A 24,569-nucleotide genomic window follows, 5' to 3' on the forward strand; every position below is an offset into this window, starting at 1 on the left:
ATAGACAAACATTGGCAGTAGAATGGCCTTACTGAAGAGCTCAGTGACTTTCAATGTGGCACCGTCATAGGAAGCCACCTTTCTAACAGGTCAGTTTGTCAAATTTCTGCCCTGCTAGAGCTGCCCCGGTCAGCTGTAAGTGCTGTTATTGTGAAGTGGAAACGTCAGCTGTGAAGTGGTAGGCCACACAAGCTCACAGAATGGGACTGCCGAGTGCTGAAGCGTGTAGCGCGTTCTCGGGTTGCAACGCTCACTACCGAGTTCCAAACTGCCTCTGGAAGCAATGTTAAACTGCTTGCAGATGCCAAGCGTCGGCTGGCGGTGTAAAGCTGACCATCATTGGAGCAGTGGAAACGCGTTCTCTGGAGTGATGAATTACGCTTCACCATCTGGCAGTCTGACGGAATCTGGGTGTGGCGGATGCCAGGAGAACACTATCTGCCCCAATGCGTAGTGCCAACTGTAACGTTTGGTGGAGAAGGAATAATGGTCTGGGGCTGTTTTTCATGGTTCAGGCTAAGCCCCTTAGTTCCAGTGAAGGGGAATCATAACATTACAGCATACAATGACATTCTAGAAAATTCTGTGGTTCCAACTTTGTTGCCCTGTGCACAAAGTGAGGTCCATACAGAAATGGTTTGTAATGATCGTTGTGGAAGAACTTGACTGGCCTGCACAGAGCCCTGAACTCAACCCCATTAAACACCTTTGGGATGGTTTGGAACGCCGACTGCAAGCCAGGCCTAATCACGCATCATTAGTGCCCGACCTCACTAATGCTCTTGTGGCTGAATGGAAGCCAGTCCCCGCAGCAATGTTCCAACATCTAGTGGAAAGCCTTCCCAGAAGAGTGGAGGCTGTTATAGCAGCAAAGGGGGAACCAACTCCATATTAATGCACATGGTTTTGGAATGAGATGTTCAATAAGCATGTGTCCACATACTTTTGGTCATGTAGTGTATGTCTGATCGAAAATGGGCTAAATCCAAATCATGAAATATCCAGCGCCGAAAATCACTGTGCTTCTTCACATGAAGTTGACAAATCTGAGCATTTGTAGCATATTGAGTAGTAGGCTATACAAAGCATATTTAATCCAAATTGCTATTTCCAAAGCTCCAATCAAAACACGTTTTCTGTAAAGATGCAAAAGTAGGCCAATCTTTGCTAAAAATGTATTTTACTTATTGAATAGAAAATGTAAGTTGCACACCCTCAATTCCCCTGCCTGCCCTGTTTGTGCTTGACGATGGATGCAGGTCGTCAGTGGCGGCCCCGCTGCTGTCCAGACCCAATGTGGCGGTAGTGTTGGTCTGTGATCCACTTCAAACTGTAAATACATAAGTCATTTAACAAAATTGTGTTGATATTGCAAGAAAATATTGTCATTTCACATAACCATACCACCACATTCATGACAACAATACTAACTGGAACAAGCTAATGTTAGCTAGCTATCCAAGTTGTTAGTTAGCTAGCTAAGTTAGTTAGCTAGATACCTTATATTAACCAGTAATACGAAATACGACTAAACGTTTTAAAAGGTTAGCTGTCACCTTGAGGCTTGATAGGGGGCAAAAATTATTTTCCCTGAAGGGAAGGCAATTTCGTTATTTGTTAGCTAGCTAGGCTAACGTAAACACACTCACTTTGTACATCGCCTTGGTCCGTACAATTGACCTTATTTTAGTGCCCCCAAAACGTAATACTTCCAGATCAACTGTAATGTCAATACCATTCTAAAGCACAATATCTCCCCTTTCCAACAAAATTAATGACATGACCTCCACGCTGCCCGTTTCTGCATAATTCAAGAAGGCAATGAGCTCCGTCGGGTCTTTTTAAAAGTGGCGGGTGGGGAAGCGAAACTAATGCGTGATAGTGAGAAGGAGAGATGTTGTGTGGGAAAACGGCTTTTTTTCACTCGATCTGTACAACTTATCACCTTATCGCCTCTAAAATGTAAATAAAACACTATAAAGAGTTTATATAATGTGTCATTACATACCTATTTGAAGGTTTGTGTCGAATTTGAATCGGGTTTTTAGGGCGGTGCTAAAGTGATCTTCAGAAGTAAACAGTGGCTTTGAGAGTCGTGATCGCTTACAGTGATGATGCAAAAAATGACTAGGTATCCCCCTTACCCCCGTCACTGTCCATTTCTTGTTTTTAAACGATGAGAGAAGTGCTACACCTGGTGGAGAGAGATTGTAAGACAGAAATATTTGCTTTATGCGTGCTGTACGTTACGGCATGACACGTCACGATGTAACGGAGGGTCAGTTTTTTAAAACTTTTCTCCAATACTATAGAGCCATTACCATGTCGATCAACGCTTGAATAGAAACGTAGATCACACCACAGATTTTGAAGTCAACACAGTCGCTACAGTCCCATTAGTTTTCTTTGTAGCCTCGTTTGAATGTCGCGGTTGCGCACATTTGCACGGAATGGGAGTTCCGTGAGTTTACGTTACCAGTTAGCTTTTACCCCGTACCCCGTATCCTGATATTACTGGCTGCTAGTCAAATTAGCTAACATTCTTGATTCTGGTTAATAAAATAAATAAAACTTCTCAAACTAGCTACTCACTTTAGCGTTAACTTCTTTGACGTATTTTCTGCACAGCTTCTCACTTCTTTGTTTCACCACACATATAAACACTCATTTGTTGTGCAAAATTCAAAATTGACAGTTGGAACTCGACAGCGGAAAATACGCGATTCTTGTTGCTAGTGTAACAGTATAGCTTCCGTCCCTCTCCTCGCCCCAACCTGGGCTCGAACCAGGGACCCTCTGCACACATCAACCACAGTCACTCACGAAGCATCGTTACCCATCGCGCCACAAAAGCCACAGCCCTTGCAGAGCAAGGGGAACAACTACTTCTAGGTCTCAGAGCGAGTGACGTCACCGATTGAAACACTATTAGCGCGCACCACCGCTAACTAGCTAGCCATTTCACATCGGCCACACTCACCCCCCTTTTGACCTCCTCCTTTTTCCGCAACAACCAGTGATCCGGGTCACGGCACCAATGTAACAGTATAGCTTCCGTCCCTCTCCTCGCCCCAATCTGGGCTCGAACCAGGGACCCTCTGCACACATCAACCACAGTCACTCACGAAGCATCGTTACCCATCGCGCCACAAAAACAACTACTTCTAGGTCTCAGAGCGAGTGACGTCACCAATTGAAACACTATTAGCGCGCACCACCGCTAACTAGCTAGCCATTTCACACATCGGCCACAGTAGGCTACCAGTTACAGTGCTTATAGCTTGCAGTTTGCACGCTCCTTTATTTAGAGAGAATACAATAGCTAGTGTCTGAAGAATGATATGGATTTAATATTTGTCAAATTATTGAGCTTGTACTCAAAACTCAAATAAGCACCAGAAATGGTCCTAATTTAGCATATCAAGATCCTGATATGAACCTCAGTCAAGCGCATATGCATTGTATGTGCTGTGAAAATATACTATGTAAGCCTGCTGTCAGTATTTTTTATCATATAGAGAAAACAAGATGTCCACATATGCCTATCTCAGGATATCTAATGAGTCAATATCCGGCCATACCATGTATGATATCCGGAGGAAATCCAAAAATGAATTGTGCATGAAATAAAAATATGATTTTCATATTTGTCAAATTATTGAGCATGTGCTGAAAACTCAGAAATGCCTCAGAAATAAATGGTCCTTATTTTCAGCATATTAAAAAGCATATCAAGATCCAGATATGAACCTCAGTCATAAGAAGCATATCTGGAATCAATATAGCTTAGTATCTTGAATGTGCTGAGAAAACACAGATATGTGTTGTATTTGTCAACATGAAGAGAGAAAATAGGATGTCACACATCTCAGGATATTGAATGAGTCCATAGGAAATGTCCATGTGTGAAATTCGGAGGAATCCCAATATCATATACTGTATGTCTAAAAGACACATCTGGATTAACACTTTGTCAGGATATGGTGCAAATCAACAAAACTCCCAAATATGCATTGGAAATGGTCTGCATTCTGTAGAATGTCAAAAATATGTTTTGTAAAGATATCCCCTGACATGGACCCCTTTTGCCCAGTGTAAAATAAATAAGTTTAAAAAGAAAGAAAAATAAATTAAGACATATCAGAATGAGCAATGTCTGAGTCCGGAATATAAATAAATATATATGTATGTGAATGGTGTGTATAGACAGTATATGAATAGAAAAGGTGTGTACAGTAGTTATATAGGATGAGCCATGACTAGAATACAGTATATACATATGAAGTGGGTAAAACAGTATGTAAACATTTTTAAAATGACCAGTGTTCAATGACTCTATGTACATAGGGCAGCAGTCTCTAAGTAGTAGTGTGGTAGCAGGCTAGGGACAGTGTCTAAGGTAGGGCAGGGTACTGGGCGGAGGCCGGCTGGTAATGTCTCTTTAACAGTCTGATGGCCTGGAGATAGAAGCTGTTTATCAGTCTCTCTGTCCCAACTTTGATGCTTTCTTTGTTGTTGTTACAGCCGGGATAGTTCACATCAGGCAGAGATGGAAAAAGTACTCAATTGTCATACTTGAGTAGAAGTAAAGATATCTTAATATAAAATGACTCAAGTAAAAGTGAAAGTAATCCAGTAAATTACTACTTGAGTAAAAGTGTAAGGTATCAGATTTTAAATGTACGTAAGTACAGTGGTGGAAAAAGTACTCAATTGTCATACTTGAGTAAAAGTACAAACTAAAAGTAAATGCTATACATCAAAGTCCTTATATTTAGCAAACCAGACAGCACCATTTCTTTTTTTCTAACTTTTTTTGACAGCTAGGGGCAACTCCAACACTCAGACATAATTTACAAAGGAAGCATTTACGTTTAGTGAGTCCAGATCAGAGGCAGTAGGGATGACCAAGGACGTTCTCTTGATAAGTGTGTGAATTTGACATTTTTCCTGTACTGCTAAGCATTCAAATTGTAACTAGTACTTTTGGGTGTCAGGGAAAATGTATGGAGTAAAAAAATACATCATTTTCTTTAGGAATGTAGTGAAGTAAAAGTAGTCAAACATATAAATAGTAAAGTACAGATACCCCAAAAACTACTGAAGTAGTACTTTAAAGTATTTTTTACTTAAGTACTTTACATCACTGACATCAGGTAGGATAAGGAAACATGGAAAGTGGTCACCCCTGTCTAGTGCCAAATCAATCCCTAGTTTATGTTGTTGGAAACATCTAAAGGAAGGACCAAAGGTATCAGTGAGAAAAACCCAACCCAATCACAATATTAAACTCCGTAATACTGTGAGGTGAGTAAGGGGAAAAAAGTACATCACATAACATAATGTCATGTTACATTCCCACACCAAGGACTGAATGAATAACAGGCCATTCAGAAAAATTGATCCCCTCTTTAGTCTCAATTCGCTGATAAAGTTACTCCAGGAGTCATAAAATACTGTATATCAGCATTAGACAGGAAATTGAGAGTACTCTCTTTCTCTCTCTCAGTGCAGTGATCTAGACAGACAGTAAAAGGCCATTCCTGTCTGAGAATCCCGTGGAGGGCAAGTGGTATTTCTCACTGTTGGCACACACCGTACATCAGGTCTGGGACGTAAATCAAGTGTCTCGGACGTCAATTCCAGTTTGGGATAACTGCGAACAAACAAATGGGAGCAAGGCTGCTGCACTGTATAGCTTTAGGGAAATATCACTGATATATCGCTGTACAAAGTGCTAATCTTCCTGGCAGACAGATTTCAAAGTTTACAGAGAGGTAAAAGGGAACCCGAAATGACTCAACCAGTATTAGATAACGGATACCCCTCAAAGTTGACTTTTGTTATGCCTGGGTAACAGTATATTATGGTATGAGGTTAGGATTATGACTGTAACAGTAACGTGTGTGCTCCATTGTGGGGGATGGTGTAGTATCCTGAAAATCCCAAAACAGCAGTTAGACAAAGGAAATGTAGATGTACACTAAATTATAATTGACAAACACAGAAATGACTAAGGCCTATTGCGTTACATGAGGCTTTATGAGAAGAACGGAGAAGGTCCCTAAGATGTATTGCCCCAACTCTCTAACATAGCCCTAATGTACACACATATTAATTGAGCTTACTCATTTAGAAATGAGCTTAACACTTGGCCTAGAGAGGTAAAACGAGAGTTCAAAAGCAGTGACTTGAAAACACGTTTGGGAAGAACATTTTATTGCAATGCAATTCCAGGGGGGAAAAAGAGTATGAAAAAAATATGAAAACTCATAGAAAATGATATCTAAATCCTCAACAACAAAAACAAATTAAACAAAAGATGACAGAAAAATCTAAGTGTCAATGATTATGAACAATCTGGACATATTCATAAATTAAAGGGAATTATAAATCATGGTAAAAAAAATACAAAAAATATATGGAAACTATATGCAAAAATATTTAAAACAACTATGAAAAGCGAATGATTTGACATGATTGTTAGTGTCCAGACCTGGAGGTAAGAATCACACTGTGTTTCAGGAGGTTGTCGGAACTGTGTCTCCGCATCCATCCGTTATACTCTTCTTTAATATAGCTTCTCTTCAGAAATAACACTAAAATAACCCAGAAGAACAAGAAAGCCTTGGTACATTTAAGATTGGGCGTCTTCTATTTGATTGACACCTCAAGTGGTCAAATATTCATGCGACTTAAAAACATCTGCGATTAGATCTCTATCCTAACAGTTTTTCTCCTTTCTTTACAAAAGATGTGTATGTTCTCAATGCTTCAGTCTTTCTTCATGTCAGTTAACAGTTATGGAGTTTTCTTCATGAAATACAGTGATAAACCATATGATCATTCTGTACAATAGAAGTACTAGAAAATTACAACTTAGATGGTATGTACAACATCTAGTACCTACAACGTACAACGGCTATAATGTAATAAAATATGTAAACAAAATTGTTTGTTTGACACAGTTGACTGTGACAAGAATTCACACTTTTCACGTTAGATTTATTTCTGTATAGACATCTTTAACAGTGTTATAGTACTGTATTCTGTCCTCAATGGGACAGCTCCATAGAAAATAGAACAAGAGGCGATGAACCAACACACAGAGGCCTGCAAAAGATACAACCAGCACTGGCTGCAAACCAATATTAGTCCTTTTTATCGTCAGGGATAATCACATTTTCTTTGTTTAGGTTTTTAGGGAACAAAATGAAAAGAGTTGTGTAGTCCTGATGATGAAGTAGTATAACGTTTGGCCTTGGTGAGAACTGGACTGTTCAAGCAAAGTTGAACACTGTATATTGTACTGTACTGTACTTTACTTGGCTGTCGCAGTAGGATGGGCATGCATTACAATCAGTTGCTTTTTACCGAGACAAGAAAAACCGACCACTTCTCGCCACGATCACGTCAGAGTCACTCTGTCCGTCCCGTCACACAATGAGAGTAATCAGGTCGAGATCAGATGACAGAGTTATGAGATCCTAAGAGATCTATCCTTAGCCATTTGAGCTCACTTGGTTTCATTTGATACATAAAGTAGTACTTGTTTTTTTAAAACGTTTTAAGACACCACACGTTTATAATGTATAAACAATACAAATTAGTCATATCTTTTTACGACAGGAGTCAATTTTTTTCATTGACTTTACAATGATCCTTTTTATCCTGACCCACTCACTCTTGTTAAGCACTACATGTCGCTTACATGCTGGAAATGGTCAAGATATATGAATATCTTCATTTTGTACAGGTTTACAAAAAAAAAATAAACTAGAATTTACGTTAAGGATCACATAGCTCTAAAAGTCACTTAGGATAATGATGCAGTAGCCGTGAAGTAGTTCTACACTGATTACGTCTCCGACCAGATAGAAGAGTAAGGTCACTAAAGTTGCTATTAGCCTTCTCGGTATGCTTACAATAGTAAGTGTGCTTTATATTACAGAACATGTCATAGTTCAACCACTCTGCACAGCATGAAGTAACAGTTCCATTTTTACCATCTTTCGTCGTCGCAGCTCCTTAGAAGGTAACTGTTAAATAAAGTTCTATATATTTCTTTCCCTTTCTCTTCCTCGCCTTCTCTCTCTTTTTTTTATCTCGCAACGTCCGTCACTCACACGTAATACTCCTTGTCCTTGTTTTTCTGTTTTACTTTGCTGCCTTTTGCGCTCTGTTGTTTGTCCTTCATGACGGCTCCATTGCTCTGCGTGGCCGAGTTGGTGATGTAATTCCTGCTCTCGTCCACCTGGTAGGAGCCCTCGTCCCTGTTCCTGTACTTATACATGGCGTACAGGAGGATGAGGATGCACAGGGCGGCGGCCGCCACTATCCCGACGACCATCCCGGTGGTGCTGCTAGACTGGCGGGACACTTCCGGGGGTCCCGGGACTCGGTTGACGCCGGGCTGGGTGGGCAGGGCTGTGGGTACATTACGGAACATGGGGGAGGTTATTACAGGAGCCCTCTGCTTGGTGCTGTCTACCTCATAGGGTAGTGTGGGCAACGGGAGCAACACTACGTCAGGCTGGGGTTTTAGCTCGCGGTTATTCATTTTGCCGGCAGGCAGCTTGGCGGGTGGCGTGTGGTGCAGGGTTGCGGTGGAGGTGTAGCGGCTCTGGTCGGGGGCTAGCGGCAGCGCAGCGATAGTGGTAGTCCTACCGCGGTCTGAGGACGGTTTGTTAGAGCTAAAGTCCTTGGTTTCCCACTTGGGCGCATGAACTTTGTAGCCACCTTCAAAGGCCGACGTGGACAAGGTCTTATCTGTTACCAAGGAGAAGGTGGTGTAAAAATCTTCATCATCAGTAGGGGGCAGGTTAGAGTTGAACGCTTCCCCTGAGCCATACCCCGATATCACCAAGCCATCATCATCATCATCACAATCATCGCTGCCTCGATCCGACAAGCAAGGTACCCCCGCCTCAGTGGCCGTGGACAGGGACTCTTTGGTGGTCTCAATAATGGTGAGGGGTGGGCGGAGGGTTGGGGGAAGGGGGATGGAGGGTGCACGAGTAGCTACAGGGGGCAGCACTAACGGTTCCTCTAAGAGTACTGGGATCACTAATTCACCTCCTAGAGGTAGAGACAGAGAAAAGACATGTTAGAGAGCAGTAAGAACGTCATGGCAACTACACACATCTATCACATTCATCCAAAACGGAAAAGAGGTCAATAAAAACAACACGATACTGTACAAAACAAAACAAAATAAACATGTGCATACACTGTACTTACTGTACCTACATTACACAGCTTTAAATAAGAACAAAAATGCCACAAAACGGAAAAAAGGGTCAACTAAAAAGGTTGTGCATCAAAAGGCTTCAGGGGGTATGAGGGTGAGCCAGACATAACGTGTAATCAAAGAAAGCACTCAAGAATACATAACTAATAGGGCCAACATAATGTGGATTTACCTTTTAAATAATATCCTCTCATATCTGACACTGAAGTTTTCATGTAGCTAATGTATATTAACAATATTCCTATTATATTAAAAACAAGCAGCATAGTGACTGAAATACACTGAACAAAAATATAAATGCAACATGTAAAGTTGACCTGAAATAAGAGATCCCTTAAATTTTCCATTCTCACAAAAAGCTTATTTCTCTCAAATTTGTTTACACCCCTGTTAGTGAGCATTTCTCCTTTGACAAGATAATCCCTCCACCTGACAGCATGATCATTACACAAGTGCACCTTGTGCTGGGGACAATAAAAGATCACTCTAAAATGTGTAGATGTCCCAAGTTTTGAGGGAGTGTGCAATTGCAGGAATGTCCACCAGAGCTGTTGCCAGATAATTGAATGTTAATTTCTCGACCATATGACACCTCCAACCTCCTTTTAGAGAATTGAGCAGTGTGTCCAACCGGCCTTACAACCGCAGACAACATGCATGGCATCATGTGGGCGAGCGGTTTGCTGATCAACGTTGTAAACAGAATGCCCCATGGTGACGGTGGGGTTATAGTATGGGCAGGTTTAAGCTACGGAAAACAAACACAATTGCATTTTATCGATGGAAATTTGATTCACAGAGATACCGTGACGACATCCTGAGGCCCAATGTCGTGCCATTCATCCGCCGCCATCACCTCATGTTTCAGCATGATAATGCATGGCCCCATGTCGCAAGGATCTGTACACAATTCCTGGAAGATGAAAATGTCCCAGTTCTTCCATGGCCTGATTACACACCAGACATGTCACCCATTTAGCATGTTTGGGATGCTCTGGATCAGTGTGTTCCAGTTCCCACCAATATGCAGCAACTTCGCACAGCCATTGAAGAGGAGTGGGAAAACATTCCACAGGCCACAATCAACAACTTGATCAACTCTATGCGAAGGAGATGTGTTGCACTGCATGAGGCAAATGGTGGTCACACCAGATACTGACTGGTTTTCTGATCAACGCCCCTACCTTTGTTTTAAGGTATCTGTGACCAACAGATGCATATCTGTATTCCCAGTCACGTGAAATCCATAAATTAGCGCCTAACGAATGTATTTCAATTGAGTTATTTCCTTATATGAACTGTAACTCAGTAAAACTTTGAAATTGTTGCATGTTTATATTTTTGTTCAGTATATTTATAATTCTACAATAAGATACATGTGACGGACAGAACCACGTGTCCAAGCTGGCTAAATTACTATACAGTGTCACCCCCATGGAAGGATCTGGAAGGATCTGGCTCCCCAGTCAGCCCCAGCCTCTCGCCTTTTGAATGACTCTATACAGCTTCCATAATGGCAGGACCTCAGGGCAAACCAACGGCAGCTGAATGTTCACCCTCTAGTTGCGTGTCTGTGCATGTGTTATGTACCCTTGTGTGATTTGTGTTCGGTGTCTGTGGCATACCTGCGTGAGTATTTGTGTGCATCTGCAACATAACTTTGTGATCAACTCACAATGTGATGTATGGTAGCATGCATCACTGGAGGGTTACTTAATAAAGTTACACTCGCACAATTCAATTCAAGAGCCGTTTTTTCTATAACTCAAAAATGTTTCACTCCAGCAAAAGAGGCCTTTAATGAAAATGGTACCAAAATCAATTACACGTTAAATAAGGGTTCAATAGCGCTTTATAGTTTCTAAAAAATACACAAATGCCATGTGAGTATCCATATTGAATAATTAAGAAACAACAGGTCCTTTCATATGCCCACTAATTAACTGTAAGTAATGAGTTAACGTAAACAAATGGTCATCCAGCCGATTTAAAAGACAAAAATCTGTTCATTATGTTTTCTCATTGACCCTGATTGTACACTTCTACATCTAACAGAATAGCTCAGACTCTCTTTCTCTGTCTCTCGCCCTCTCTCTGCACTTCAGAGAGCATTGTTCTAGCTATAAAGTAAGCCAGGCAAATTATTTTTCTCACAGCAAAATTGTTCCCAGCTTCAAACTAAGTAGCTCATTAAAAACCTAACAAAAACTACACAGGAGCAATAAAGAGCTCATGTAGTGATTAAGGCTACACTGGGAACCGAGAGGTTGGAATTAGACTTGCAAATTCACACATCTTGCCGGCACTTACGGATGAATGGTGCAAAAGATGACAAAGCTAATTTAAGAGGAGGATGCCGACAAAAAATGTGCATTAATTGTGAGTGCCTGTGTGTGGGTGTGTGTGAGAGAGAGAGTGAGAGAGAGTGAGAGTGGGTGTGAGAGAGTGAGAGAGTGAGAGAGAGAGACAGAGAGAGAGAGACAGAGAGAGAAAGGCCAACATATGAGGTAACTAATCCCATCGTTTTTCTAAAGGATTAAAAAGGATTTTGGGAGAAAATATGGTAGTATCCCATCACATGCTGAGTTTCGTGTTGCATAAAAGGAGAGTGTAGATGGTCTGTTTCTCAAAGGCATATGGTGAACATTCAGGGTGTCATTGCAGCTGCCAAATTCCACTGCCATCAAGGTTTGTGTATACAGTTGTGTATATCTTATTACAAAGCCCTACACATTGATGCAAAAAAATCAACAACAAAAAATCAAGCCAAACATATGATTATATTGTATCACTCACAAGATACGGCAAACACTATTACGTTAAAACATTCACAAGCTAAGAGCACAGTTAGATCTATTAAATAAAGATTAGCTACATATTCTACCAAGCAAACGTTAAACAACGCAAGTCAGTGATAAACATCATAACAGCCCACTAAAACATTATTCAAGGAAGAAAGCATACCACGTAGTCTTTGTCAACTTACATCAACAAATTGCCCGCATGATTTTTGCATGAAGAAAAAAAGTTTACAAAAGAAAGTTGTGTAAGAATGTTCTTGGCTGAGTATAGTTTTGTATAGATAAAAAATCATTTAGCAATTGGACTTCTTGTTTAATTTATCTTTAGACATGATGGTACAGGGAGGCAACAACACATACATCCACACCACATAACATGAAAAATAAACTTCACCATAATTCATATTTTGTTTTTTAAATCTTCGATAAATAATCCAGTTTTTACAAAAAACTGTACATCTATAAGTTTTTGCTTTAATAGACTTCTCAATAAATATCTACATTCTATTAATTTTAAGTTTTTGCTTAGTTTGTATTTGTTCTTTAGTTTAGAATGGATGGATGACTGTCCATATTTTAACATCGCTAAAGAGGGGGAGGGGAGGGGAGTGACAAGGGGGAGGGGCCTATGAACATACTACAGAGGAGATGAGGATGATGAGGGTGATAGTGTAAGTCAGTTGCCATGTCCATGTAAAGGCAGTACGAAGCGGTCGGGCGGCATTAGAGCTTTTGGCTGTAAGGAAGGGATGGGGATATACAAACAATGAGCATATACATGCCCATCTACAGAGAAGAACATAACTCTAATAACACTGACAGTCTGACAAACCCTAAACTGCAACTTCTTAGCCATGCAGTTTTTTTTTTTTTTAAGTAATTCATCATTCAATAAAAAAAAGTGTAATTGTTTATCAAAATAGCTCTAAAAAAAAATATCTGAAAACCAAGGAAGATATCATATGGATCTGGAACCGCTTCACCAAATATTGTGTCAACTTTAATGGACTTGGTTTTGACAAAATGGAGGATACCTGGAAGATTACTATATGTTTTGTCTTTCATGCTTGGATTATTCAAAGAAAAGCAGTTGTCTAAAGCACACAGTCCATTCGCTGAAGTAGTTCCAAATCCCCAAAAAGAAGTAAAAAATTCAAATGTATTCTACAAAAAATTATAAAACTGATTCCAAATATTCAGTGGTCAAAACGAATGTTTAACCGAAACTACGTAATCCAACTATGTAAATCCAAAAAATCGAAATCATAACAAAATGGTCATATATCAATTTGAATGTTTCTATACAAAAATACGAAACGGATAAACTATCAAATAATAAATGTCCATATAAGATGATATAACAAAGCCATTTAAATTTGCACACACTACAACCAGATGCACACATTAGAAAACAGACACAGTCGAGAGGGGCAGTCGGGTGGCGACTTCCCCTCTGTCACGTGTTTTTGGATGACAAATATATCGGTTTATGTTAGTCTTAAGACATGGACCCGGCGTGCAGTCTGGGTGTATGTCAGAGAGAGAACATACGGTCTGAGAATGGGTTAATCTTTTTTTGGTTGTACTGCAAGATGTTGATGCATGCTTAAAGTAAGTTGCATTTAGGGAAAGTAGAAAAACAATATACGGCAAGCTGGGGTCAGGTAAAGTAAGACATCAACGGTTGAGTAAGGTTAGAGAAGTATAGGAGCCAGTTCAACCAAAGGCTGTAGGATTATAGGAATGAAATTGACCCAGAATTATGTATTAAACCGTAATTGATTGAAAAATAAGTTATTACATTCAAGATAAAACTTGAAGGGATTTTGATTCCCACAGCCTTTAGTTTCACAGCTAAACAGAAATAGAGAGGAATTCCACAAGACTCCTATTATGTATGTTTCCCTGAAGTTATATGCAAACTAAATGTATCTCATGAACGGTTTAAAATGAGGATCTCAATAAACTAAGGTTATCTCCGTAGCAAGACTCCTTGGTCCGAACATAGTTCCCACTGGGCACACACTGGCTGAATCAACGTTGTTTCCACGCGATTTGAATGAAATCACGTGGATCCAACGTGGAATAGACGTTGAATTGGCGTCTGTGCACAGCGGGTTTCTTTATCATCTGTAATTTCACCGGGAGATGAACTTCATTGCGAAGGCGCCCTGACCCACACGTTTAATAATGATGTGAATGTCATTCAGCTACAGAGTGGTGTACAGTGAGATATTATTCTTGTGGACGCAAATCATTGCATCATAAAAGTGTGGAACGTCAAATGGAACATTAATATTGGCATGAGGGTAAAATATCCCTTCCCGGAGTTGAGATAGAAAGTAACTAGCGAATGCCTGAGAAGCACTCGGAAGAGAGACACAGACGCTCTTATCTTGTAAAAACAGACAGCACTGTAGACAGCAGAGGAGGAAGAGGACACTTTGACAGATTTCACCTATAACAGTGTGTCTGAAGCTGGTGCTTGATTTCTTGATTCCCTTGTGCAGTGCAGAGAAAGCTACAGAAAGCTGGGAGTGTGTTCATATTGTACTTGGAAGGAGAACCATAGAGAAAAGCATAAGGTGGAAACCATCCATCATAATGCCACGTTTTTGGGGTTAAAGGCCCAGTGCAGCTAACAATTGAATTTTCCTGTGTTTTATATATATTTCCATATTATGAGGTTGAAATAATATTGTGAAACTGTGAAAATGATCATATCCTTTTAGTGTGAATAGACCACCTGAAGTTTCAGCCTGTTTAGGTGGGCTGGAGTTTTGAACTGCCAGGTGACATCACCAAGCGATAACTAGACCAATACGAAAGAGAGTTCCAAACCTCTCTGCCAATACCATCTCATTTTCTGTTTTCCCCTCCACACTCAGACCACTCCCAGGCAGTCCTGGGTAAATTCTTGATTGAAAAATTGCTCTTTGCTAAGAAGCTATTTTTGTTTATTTTTGACAATTTCAATTGAAAACAATCACAATAAGGTATGTAATTGCTACCCAGAAATTATTTCATACTGAGATCAAAACGACTGCATTGGACCTTTAAATAAGTATGCTTCCTGATTCATATCGTAAATCATATGTGGGACACAATCTATCGTAATGCCAAATTATAGAGTTAAATAAGTATGCTTTCTTATTTATATTCATATAGAAAAGCATATGTCGGCAACGATCCATAATAATTCCAAACAATAGGGTTAAATAAGTATGCTTCTGATTTATCAACATTCTATACTTACCTAAGGTGCATAAACGTTAAAACCTATTATTAACTTAAGTGGCTAATTCCTCTAATTGTGGCCTACCTGTTTCAATTTAGACCAAAACTTTGTGAATGGTCTTCACTTACTGCCACGTGAGAGTTGAGTGTCCACCTCAGTGTCTAACTGATGTAGAACTACTCCAACCCCTAGCAGAGCCTTAGGAGTCCTGGGTCCTTAGTCCAGATCCGCCTCTCTGACACCTCTGTGAGCTGGGCCATGGTCAGAGAAGCGTGTTGTCTGGTCCATGTCTATCACCAGGGATTTACTGCCTGTCTCTCCTGCTTCAGGGCACACTCTGCTAACATGGGGCTGGCTAGCCATAGAGATGCTCATTGAATTGGACGTTAAGAAAGACGTGGCTGCAGTAACACATTTGATCCACTGACTACAAACAGAATACCGAGACAGTGATTGGCTCGGAAGAATCAGAGGGATCAGTGTGAGGTTCAAAAAGGTCAATCCTACTGTATGTTTTACACATCAGCTTAAGGTTTCACTGGTCATTTCACACTTGCTATTCTCTTCAATCCTATGCAAAAGAATAAACCATATACCATATACTCACCTTTGTGCTAACATGCATACTGTATAAGAAATCAGAGGCTATTGATACCTCATGAAGACTATGATTATTCGAAGTGGTAAATGTAGAGGTTCTGATGAAAATGATAGTGGTTTTAAACTGTGGCTGTGCCGTTACTTGATTATGTGTAATCACCCTCTTCACAGTGATGATGTAGGGTCATTCAGGTGGGTTTACTCTCCCTGACTGACATCACACTCACAATCTACAATCAGAAACCTGGAAGAGTGGACATGTGAATACCAGAGTTGCCCCAGACTCTTCTTCCATTAATAACAGGTGATACCTGGGGATACACTGTTGAAGTCGGAAGTTTACATACACCTTAGCCAAATACATTTAAACTCAGTTTTTCACAATTCCTGACATTTAATCCTGGTTGAAATTCCCTGTCTTAGGTCAGTTAGGATGACCACTTTATTTTAAGAATGTGAAATGTGAGAATAATAGTAGCAGAGAATGATTTATTTCAGCTTTTATTTATTTCATCACATTCCCAGTGGCTCAGAAGTTTACATACACTCAATTAGTATTTGGTAGCATTGCATTTACATTGTTTAACTTGGGTCAAACATTTCAGGTAGCCTTCCACAAGCTTCCCACAATAAGTTGGGTGAATTTTGGCCCATTCCTCCTGACAGAGCTGGTGTAACTGAGTCAGGTTTGTAGGCCTCCTTGCTCGCACACGCTATTTCAGGTCTGTCCACAAATGTTCTATAGGATTGAGGTCAGGGCTTTGTGATGGCCACTCCAATACCTTGACTTTGTTGTCCTGAAGCCATTTTGCCACAATTTTGGAAGTATGCTTGGGGTCATTGTCCATTTGAAGACCCATTTGCGACCAAGCTTTAACTTCCTGACTGATGTCTTGAGATGTTGCTTCAATATATCCACATAATATTCCTCCCTCATGATGCCATCTATTTTGTGAAGTGCACCAGTCCCTCCTGCAGCAAAGCACCCCCACAACATGATGCTGCCACCCCCGTGCTTCACGGTTGGGATGGTGTTCTTCGACTTGCAAGCCTCCCCTTTTTCCTCCAAACATAACGATGGTCATTATGGCCAAACTGTTCTATATTTGTTTCATCAGACCAGAGGACATTTCTCCAAAAAGTACGATCTTTGTTCCCATGTGCCCAAACCGTAGTCTGGCTTTTTTATGGCGGTTTTGGAGCAGTGGCTTCTTCCTTGCTGAGCGGCCTTTCAGGTTATGTCGATATAGGACTCGTTTTACTGTGGATATAGATACTTTTGTACCCGTTTCCTCCAGCATCTTCACAAGGTCCTTTGCTGTTGTTCTGGGACTGATTTGCACTTTTCGCACCAAAGTACCTTCATCTCTAAGAGACAGAACTTGTCTCCTTCCTGAGCGGTATGACGGCTGCGTGGTCCCATGGTGTTTATACTTGTGTACTATTGTTTGTACAGATGAACGTGGTACCTTCAGGCGTTTGGAAATTACTCCCAAGGATGAACCAGACTGGTGGAGGTCTCCAATTTTTTTCTGAGGTCTTGGCTGATTTCTTTGATTTTCCCATGATGTCAAGCAAAGAGGCACTGAGTGACATCATTTTCTGGAATTTTCCAAGCTGTTTAAAGGCACAGTCAACTTAGTGTATGTAAACTTCTGACCCACTGGAATTGTGATACAGTGAATTATAAGTGAAATGATCTGTCTGTAAACAATTGTTGGAAAAATGACTTGTGTCATGCACAAAGTAGATGTCCTCACCGACTTGCCAAAACTAAAGTTTGTTAATAAGACACTTGTGGAGTGGTTGTAAAACGAGTTTTAATGACTCCAACCTAAGTGTATGTAAACTTCCGACTGCAACTGTATATACAGTATATATATATAATTTATAAATCCAAAAATGGATTGCCCCTTTAAGTCTATCAAACATATGCAAGTTTGAGCATGTATCCATTAGGCTTATGGATTTTTTTTTTAAAATCAGCATAAATTAGATTGAGCAATAAAAGCCCCACTTTTATTCCATAGGCTGGGATCCGCACTATGCAGCTGTTGCAAGAGTGCATTTTTCACTGGCTGTCCACTAATTTCAGAAACAAGGAGTGATAGGCAGTTTAAACTTCTTGAATTCAATCATTATTGGGTTCAAATACACATTTCGATTTGTGAAACGCAATCCGTGCGGCACAAACAGTAAAATGAGAGAGCAGCAGTGTGATTCACATCAATGCTCTATGTAGATATCAATAATAAGTGAAATCCGTATCGCTGTAGGCTACACCACTACTGTCATCCTTACCTCCAAGCGTTTATTCAAGCTGGATAATCTTTGGATGCCAACAGCAGTCGCACCATTGGAAGACATAGCTTGGACTGTAGCCTACAAAAGCCTATTCCTGCTCTTTTCCTGCGATCCATCAAACACATTTGGTGTGTCATCATAGTGGTCTCTGACTTGTGATCATACTTGCTCAGGTGGAACCAACTTAAACTTGCGCCTTTTTTCAATGCTGATTTGAATTTCAAGAAAACAGAGAAGTCTCAAAGATTTTTTTCTCGCAAATGTAGTTTCTGAATTTAAAAGTAATCCTCAAAGTAATCATCTAGTTTTTAAAAAGTATCTGTAATCTGCTGGCAATATTTTTACTGGTAATGTACAATTAAATCCTTTACTCCCCAACCTTGCGCACACAATATCATAAGGTAAGATTCAGCATAGAGTTTGCTTTAAGGCTGTCTAATTAAGTTTCTGTCCGCGGTCTTTTCACAGCTCTACCTCGCCAACAATATCTCTGTAAACAAAAACAGGCTCTTCTAATTTTAAAGCGATGCATTTCAAATGTTGAACAATTAAATTCCGGTGTTGGCAGCTACATTAACACTGCCAAATTCGCTGGCTTAGCAGTTTGGAGTCGTGAAAACATTATTAATTTGAATGCCAGTGGAAAATCACTGTTTACTTTAAAGCATTTTTTTTTTACTTTTCCTGTTGAAAAACAATATCCCACCTATAAATACACACACTTAAGGGTAAAAAATAATGTTTTGAGCAAAATTGTGTTTTTTAGACACAAGTGCAAACTTCACGGAGTAGGCTATTCAAGGAGTTGGTCTGATGGTGCCCTCTGATGTCAACGGCCTCCCACTTGCTTAAGGAACAATAAAGGATCAATAGAGAACGAAATATGACCCCCCCACACACTTGTGCAATGTCAGAGGACACCTGGACCACCTACTGAGATTAAGCCTTTTGATAAGTAAATCAGGTGATAAATGAGCTGAAAAGGAGAGACTGATGCCAAGGAATTTCTTGGCTGTAAGCAGTGTTACATTCCCAAGTTGACATTTATTTGAATTAATCTTGTCCTGGAAGCAGAGCTGAGCGATAAAAAAATTGGCTATATATCATCAACATTTATGGGGGAAAAATGGGTTTTTGGTCTTAATTTAAGGTTAAGGTTAGGCATAAGGTTAGCAGTGTGGTTAAAGTTATGGTTAAGGTTAGGTTTAAAATAAGATTTTATGACTTTGTGGCTGTGCCAACTAGTGACTACAATGCAGAGCTGCCTCCGGTACATGGGTCATCCCAATAAATGCCAACCTGCGTTACATTCCTTGTCAAATGCCATCTTTGATTGCTACAGTTGAATGGCTGGGCGGTTGCATCCTCTGTCTTTACTTCACCTCCTGTCTGTCTGACAGAAGTTTGTTCAGCAGTGTATCTATTTGTTTCCACTATGCTGGAAGCTTTGGATCAGCGGGCTAACAGTCTTTCGGTGCATAGACTACCCAGGTTCAAAGTATACGTATAGTAGGCTTATAATAACTGGCTAGTTTTGTAAGTATACTGTAAAATAGATAATGATTGCTGGAAAGATACAGAGTTTCCTTAGCTCAGCCCTTACTCCTGTAAAACATGTCAATGAACAGGGAGGTGAGGCTTGTCTGAAACACTGGCATTTATAAAGAGACTCATCTAAAAACCTATATTTTGGTGGATAGATGTACGAGTTACAGAGCTAATACGTTCTCTGGAGAGAGTTTGCACTTTCCTATTTGATAAGTTCACCTTCTTGTCTTTTAAAGTGAAATACGTATACTGTAATTGTTTATAACCCTCAGAGAGACAACTGAACCGAGTGCATTTGACACGGTTTTGGTGGTTGAGTGAAATGTCTAATGCTATTATTGATGTAGATAATCATATGAATGCTTTATTCACCACACTGCATGATGTTACTGTTGTCTTCAGTCAACAGCTGGTTGTATATAGGCTGTGCTAGAAATGAACACTACCGCGACGTTATCGTTGGAATAACAGGTATAGAGTGTGATGGTATTTAATCTCCCTATACTATCAATTAATCAAATGTATGAAATTAGTTCAAAATGTATGTTATTATTAGCACCAGTGTTATCCGTCTTATGGAATTCCTTTGAAGGGAAAGGGGGGATATCCAACAGTTTTACAGAGAACAGAATCACATGACAACACCTCCAGACAGAAACACAGACAAACGGACAGACAAACAGATAAAAACAGACAGACCAAAAACAGACAAGTGCAGAACAGAGAGAGAGAGAGAGAGAGAGAGAGAGAAAGGATGTCGCAACAGGCAATGTCGCTAAGACCGTAAAGATGGGTGCGGAACTCAAAGTGACCAGAAGACAAACCAGCCCAGTTAGCCTAAATGCAGGGTTAGGGGGTCCATGCTTTGAAGGGATGGAGGTCACCAGGTGGTGACCAGGAAGAGAATGGGTTGATGTTGAGTTAGCCACTACTGTTAATGCATGCCACAAAATGACTGCTGGAGAGCAACTCAAAAGAGAAAAACAGATATACTTTTGTGGCAATAAAATTATTTTTATGCCATCTGCATTGAAATAAATTTAAAGGCAGAACGGCTTGGCAAGGGAGGGGAGAGGAGAGGAAGGGAGGGAAGGAGTGAAGGAAGGGACAGGGGCTAGGAAGATATCATTCTTCATACACAACTGTCTTTTGTTACATATTACGGCTGCCTGCTTGAGGCCATAAAAGTTGATGGCAAGAAAATACTTTGTTGCCTTTTATCATCAAAAAATTGAAATGTTTTCTCCAAAAAGCCTCATGGCACAAATGCTCGAAAAGAGATGAGGGAAAAATTGTTTTTAACCACCGAAAATTCATGCTGCACATGATGAGGCGAGACAACAGAAATGTCGTATTTCGGATAATTGGCAGATAGACTCAAAAACAAACAAACAAACCAAAACACAAGAGACCTGAACATACAAGACGGCAAATAAAACTATTAAAAATGAAGGAAAAAAAACTCACACATGCTTCACTCACAAAAAACAACAACGACGACAACCCCAAGCATAAAATAAATATCGAGATCACGGGCATGTAGCATGCAGCTGTCCACGTCAACTGATGTCGGGGTTAGAATGGTGTGAATTTCTGTGTAAACATATGATTGGATGACTGGGGCCCTGACGATATCTGTCTTCAGAAATCCGGGGAGCTCATAGGGCTACAGTACAGAGCAGACCTGGGCTCTTTTACACTGCTATCTCTTCCAGGAACTTTGGGAGGACTTGGGATTGACCTTTCACAGGATGATGATCAGCTAGTCCTGATAACAGCACAGGCTGAGAAATGTGAACCCTCTGTCAGTTGTTTGTCATGTGACCAGGTGCTATAGGCCTACCTGAGATACATTAAGGAACTATTCAATCAAAAACATTATATGGAGTAGATAAAACGCTTCACGAAAGTCACTGCAGTACATTGTCTGCGTCTGAAATATATTCTACCTCTGCCGCATTTCGAGTTTCTTTACTTCTTATTTGCCTCATTCAGAGCCACAAATAAAAGCAATTATAAAGGACTTGAGGTTGGTGTCCCTGCCATACTAAACAGCCAATGTGCTTTGATTGATGTTAGTAGAGGTCTTTTTATGTTTCACCTCATTACGGACTGCCATAATGTGACAAGGTTTGTATGTTTTTTTAAAACATAATATCTGAGCACTAAATATGCTAATTCTCAGTCTCTTTAACACCAATGATTGAATTTGCAGTAGGTAATGTAAAGGATAGTGTGAAAGCTAATATGTAATGGACCATTACTGAATGTTTATCAGAGGAAAGAAAATCACACCCAGTTTGCTAGGCTCAAAAAGGCTGAGTCATTCAAGTAAATAACTGAGGCTATAAGAACATTTTGACTGACTACCTGGCTTATATCTGTACCAATATAAACTGTCGAAACTTGTCAAAGTCAATAGTTTTCATTTTTATTTGGGAAGTAAACATTTTAGGCGAAATTGTTGTTTTGGTACACACAGTTCCATGACTGACAGCTGGTTAGTGATATTTTATTCAAACAAGAAAAAGCAATTCCCAAGTTCTCTCAAAAAGCTTAGAGGAATATGACTTGGAACTTCTAAGTTAGCTCAATATTCTATTTTTCATATTTGGGTTGGAAAAAGACAGCAGGATAACATGTTCACCTTGAAGCAAAACAATATAAAAAATAAATTAATTTTAAAAAATCGTACACAGAAATTCGATGATATCTGTTCTCTATTAAAAAATGTTTTTAACAAGGCAAGCCTCTAAAAATGGAAGAAACAAAATTGAAAAACGAACAAACATTTAAAAAAAAAAACACTATTTCAATTCCTGCTAGATATCACAGTAATTTCGCTGAAAGCAAATCTTTAAGAGAATCTCAAAATGTATCATGAGTCAAAATGCAAGTCAGTACAGTACCACATGGCAAGAGCGCTGGACCCAAACACGGTATGATACATTTTGAAGCATCAATGGCACATGGCACATCTCCATACTAATTTTGTATCTTTATATTAAAGTATTTACATTTTTCTCTCTCATTCAACGCTGAGAGGACAAAATTTGTATGTGTTTAGGTGACCATGTTTAGGTGACCATGTTAAAACCACTTCAGAGGACCCCATGGGCATGTGTAACTCATAAATCAATTATGTTTTGTATTGATTTTTGAAGCAACATGATTGTTTTATAGTGTGGATAGTCCTTCATGACAGATTTGACTATTTTCCACCTTGGTATATATATATATATGTTTTATGTAATTTAGTCAGATTTCTTAACAAATCTCCAGTTTTACCCAATATTCTGTCTAAGTGTTGAATGATTTGTCTTGTTTTGTTATATTTCACTACATTTAGTTTCTATTTTTGGAAGTTACACTTTGTGTGTCCATGGGGCTGTGATGCTTAGAGGATGCAGTGCTTCATCCTCGGGTGTGTATGGAGTGAAAGAGCAGGGTGAGAGCAAGCAGAGGTAAACTAACCTAGCCCACCTGCATGGCCAGAGTCGCACTCCTCCAGGTCCTCGTCGTCACTCGAACACTCAGCCGACGACACGATGTCATCCGTTGTCTGCTTCATGGGCCAAACGTGTGAAGAACAGAAAAAGGGGGAAAAAAAGAAACAAAAGACAAACAGATACATACACAGGGACACACACAGACACAGACAGGAAAAGGACACACACACACAGACAAGAAGATCATTAGTTTCAATGTTCAGCTTTTTTTCCAATGTCAGAGGACAATATACAGTAATTGAAGATGTGACATTTCATAAACAATCTTTCATTTTCTATTGCCTTTACAGCAAAAGCTTTGGAATGAGAGGGGAAATACACAAAGGTCTTTTACATTCCATTTGCTTCCTTGAGTTCATATCCGGGCAAAGTAGAAGAAGAAAAATCCAAACTCCTCTCTGAAATGAATGCATTATTCTGTACAGCAGTTCATTTCAGGCAAAGTAGAAAAACAAAAGTCAAACTCCTCTGTGAATTGTATTATTGCATTATAGCTCTGATCTGGGCGGCGGCCAGATCTCTTTACTCTTTACTGCATGGGCAGTCGGGTAATTGAAAAACTTCTGCCGTGTTTATCAAAGCCTTTCTTTCAAACGGCTGCCATAATATTTCCCCGGCGACGTCTCCTCATCGCGGTTGTTAACTCGGACCAATTTCTCACCCCTGTCCCCTCCATCTTACCCTCTCAATAGTTTGCATGGATTTTCATTACTATAGATCATGGCTATCGAGCGGGGCAGCTCGATCGTAGCGGCCCGATCATTGACAATCTCCTGCACCTCCATCTCTGATTTATCTCTCCTCTCCCTCCCTCGCTCGGGCCGCACTCGTTTTTCAACCCCAGCGTTTGGCATGTCTTTATTAGTAGGAGATTAGGAGGGGGATAAAATAAACGTTGTCATGGAGCAGCTTTATGAAATTATAAATATCAGGGGGAGTAATGGAGTCGTCAGGGGTTGGACAGACCAACAGCACCGTAAATACTGTTGGGGCTGATGTGACTGTAAAACACACACACACACACGCACGCACGCACACACACACACCCGCAGAGGAAGGCCCTAAAAATGGTCAAAGACTCTAGCCACCCAAGTCATAAATGTTTTCTCTGCTACCGCACGGCAAGTGGTACCTGCGAGCCAAGTCCGGGACCAAAAAACTCCTGAACAGCTTCTACCCCCAAGCCATAAGACTGATGAACAGTTGATCCAATGGCTACCCGGACTATTTACATTGACCCCCTTTTTTTTTGCAATGATATTCTTGCACTGGCTCTATGCACACTCACTGGACTACTCACACACACACACATGCATATT

General features: G+C 40.1%; 1 protein-coding gene across 1 annotated transcript in view; it reads right to left on the reverse strand.

Annotated features, from left to right (window-relative positions):
* Nucleotides 1–8,122: 8,122 nt before the first annotated feature.
* Nucleotides 8,123–24,569, reverse strand: part of nrxn3a (neurexin 3a) — a 324,550-nt gene continuing 308,103 nt past the window's right edge. Inside the window, exons 16-17 of the mRNA XM_039009038.1 lie at nucleotides 23,225–23,306; nucleotides 8,123–8,427 (exon numbers count right to left, since the gene is read on the reverse strand). Of these exons, the coding sequence (XP_038864966.1) occupies nucleotides 8,123–8,427; nucleotides 23,225–23,306 (387 nt within the window). The remainder of the gene's footprint in view (nucleotides 8,428–23,224; nucleotides 23,307–24,569) is intronic.

The sequence above is a fragment of the Salvelinus namaycush genome, chromosome 15 (genome assembly GCF_016432855.1).
Source record: "Salvelinus namaycush isolate Seneca chromosome 15, SaNama_1.0, whole genome shotgun sequence".
Lineage (NCBI taxonomy): Eukaryota > Metazoa > Chordata > Actinopteri > Salmoniformes > Salmonidae > Salvelinus > Salvelinus namaycush.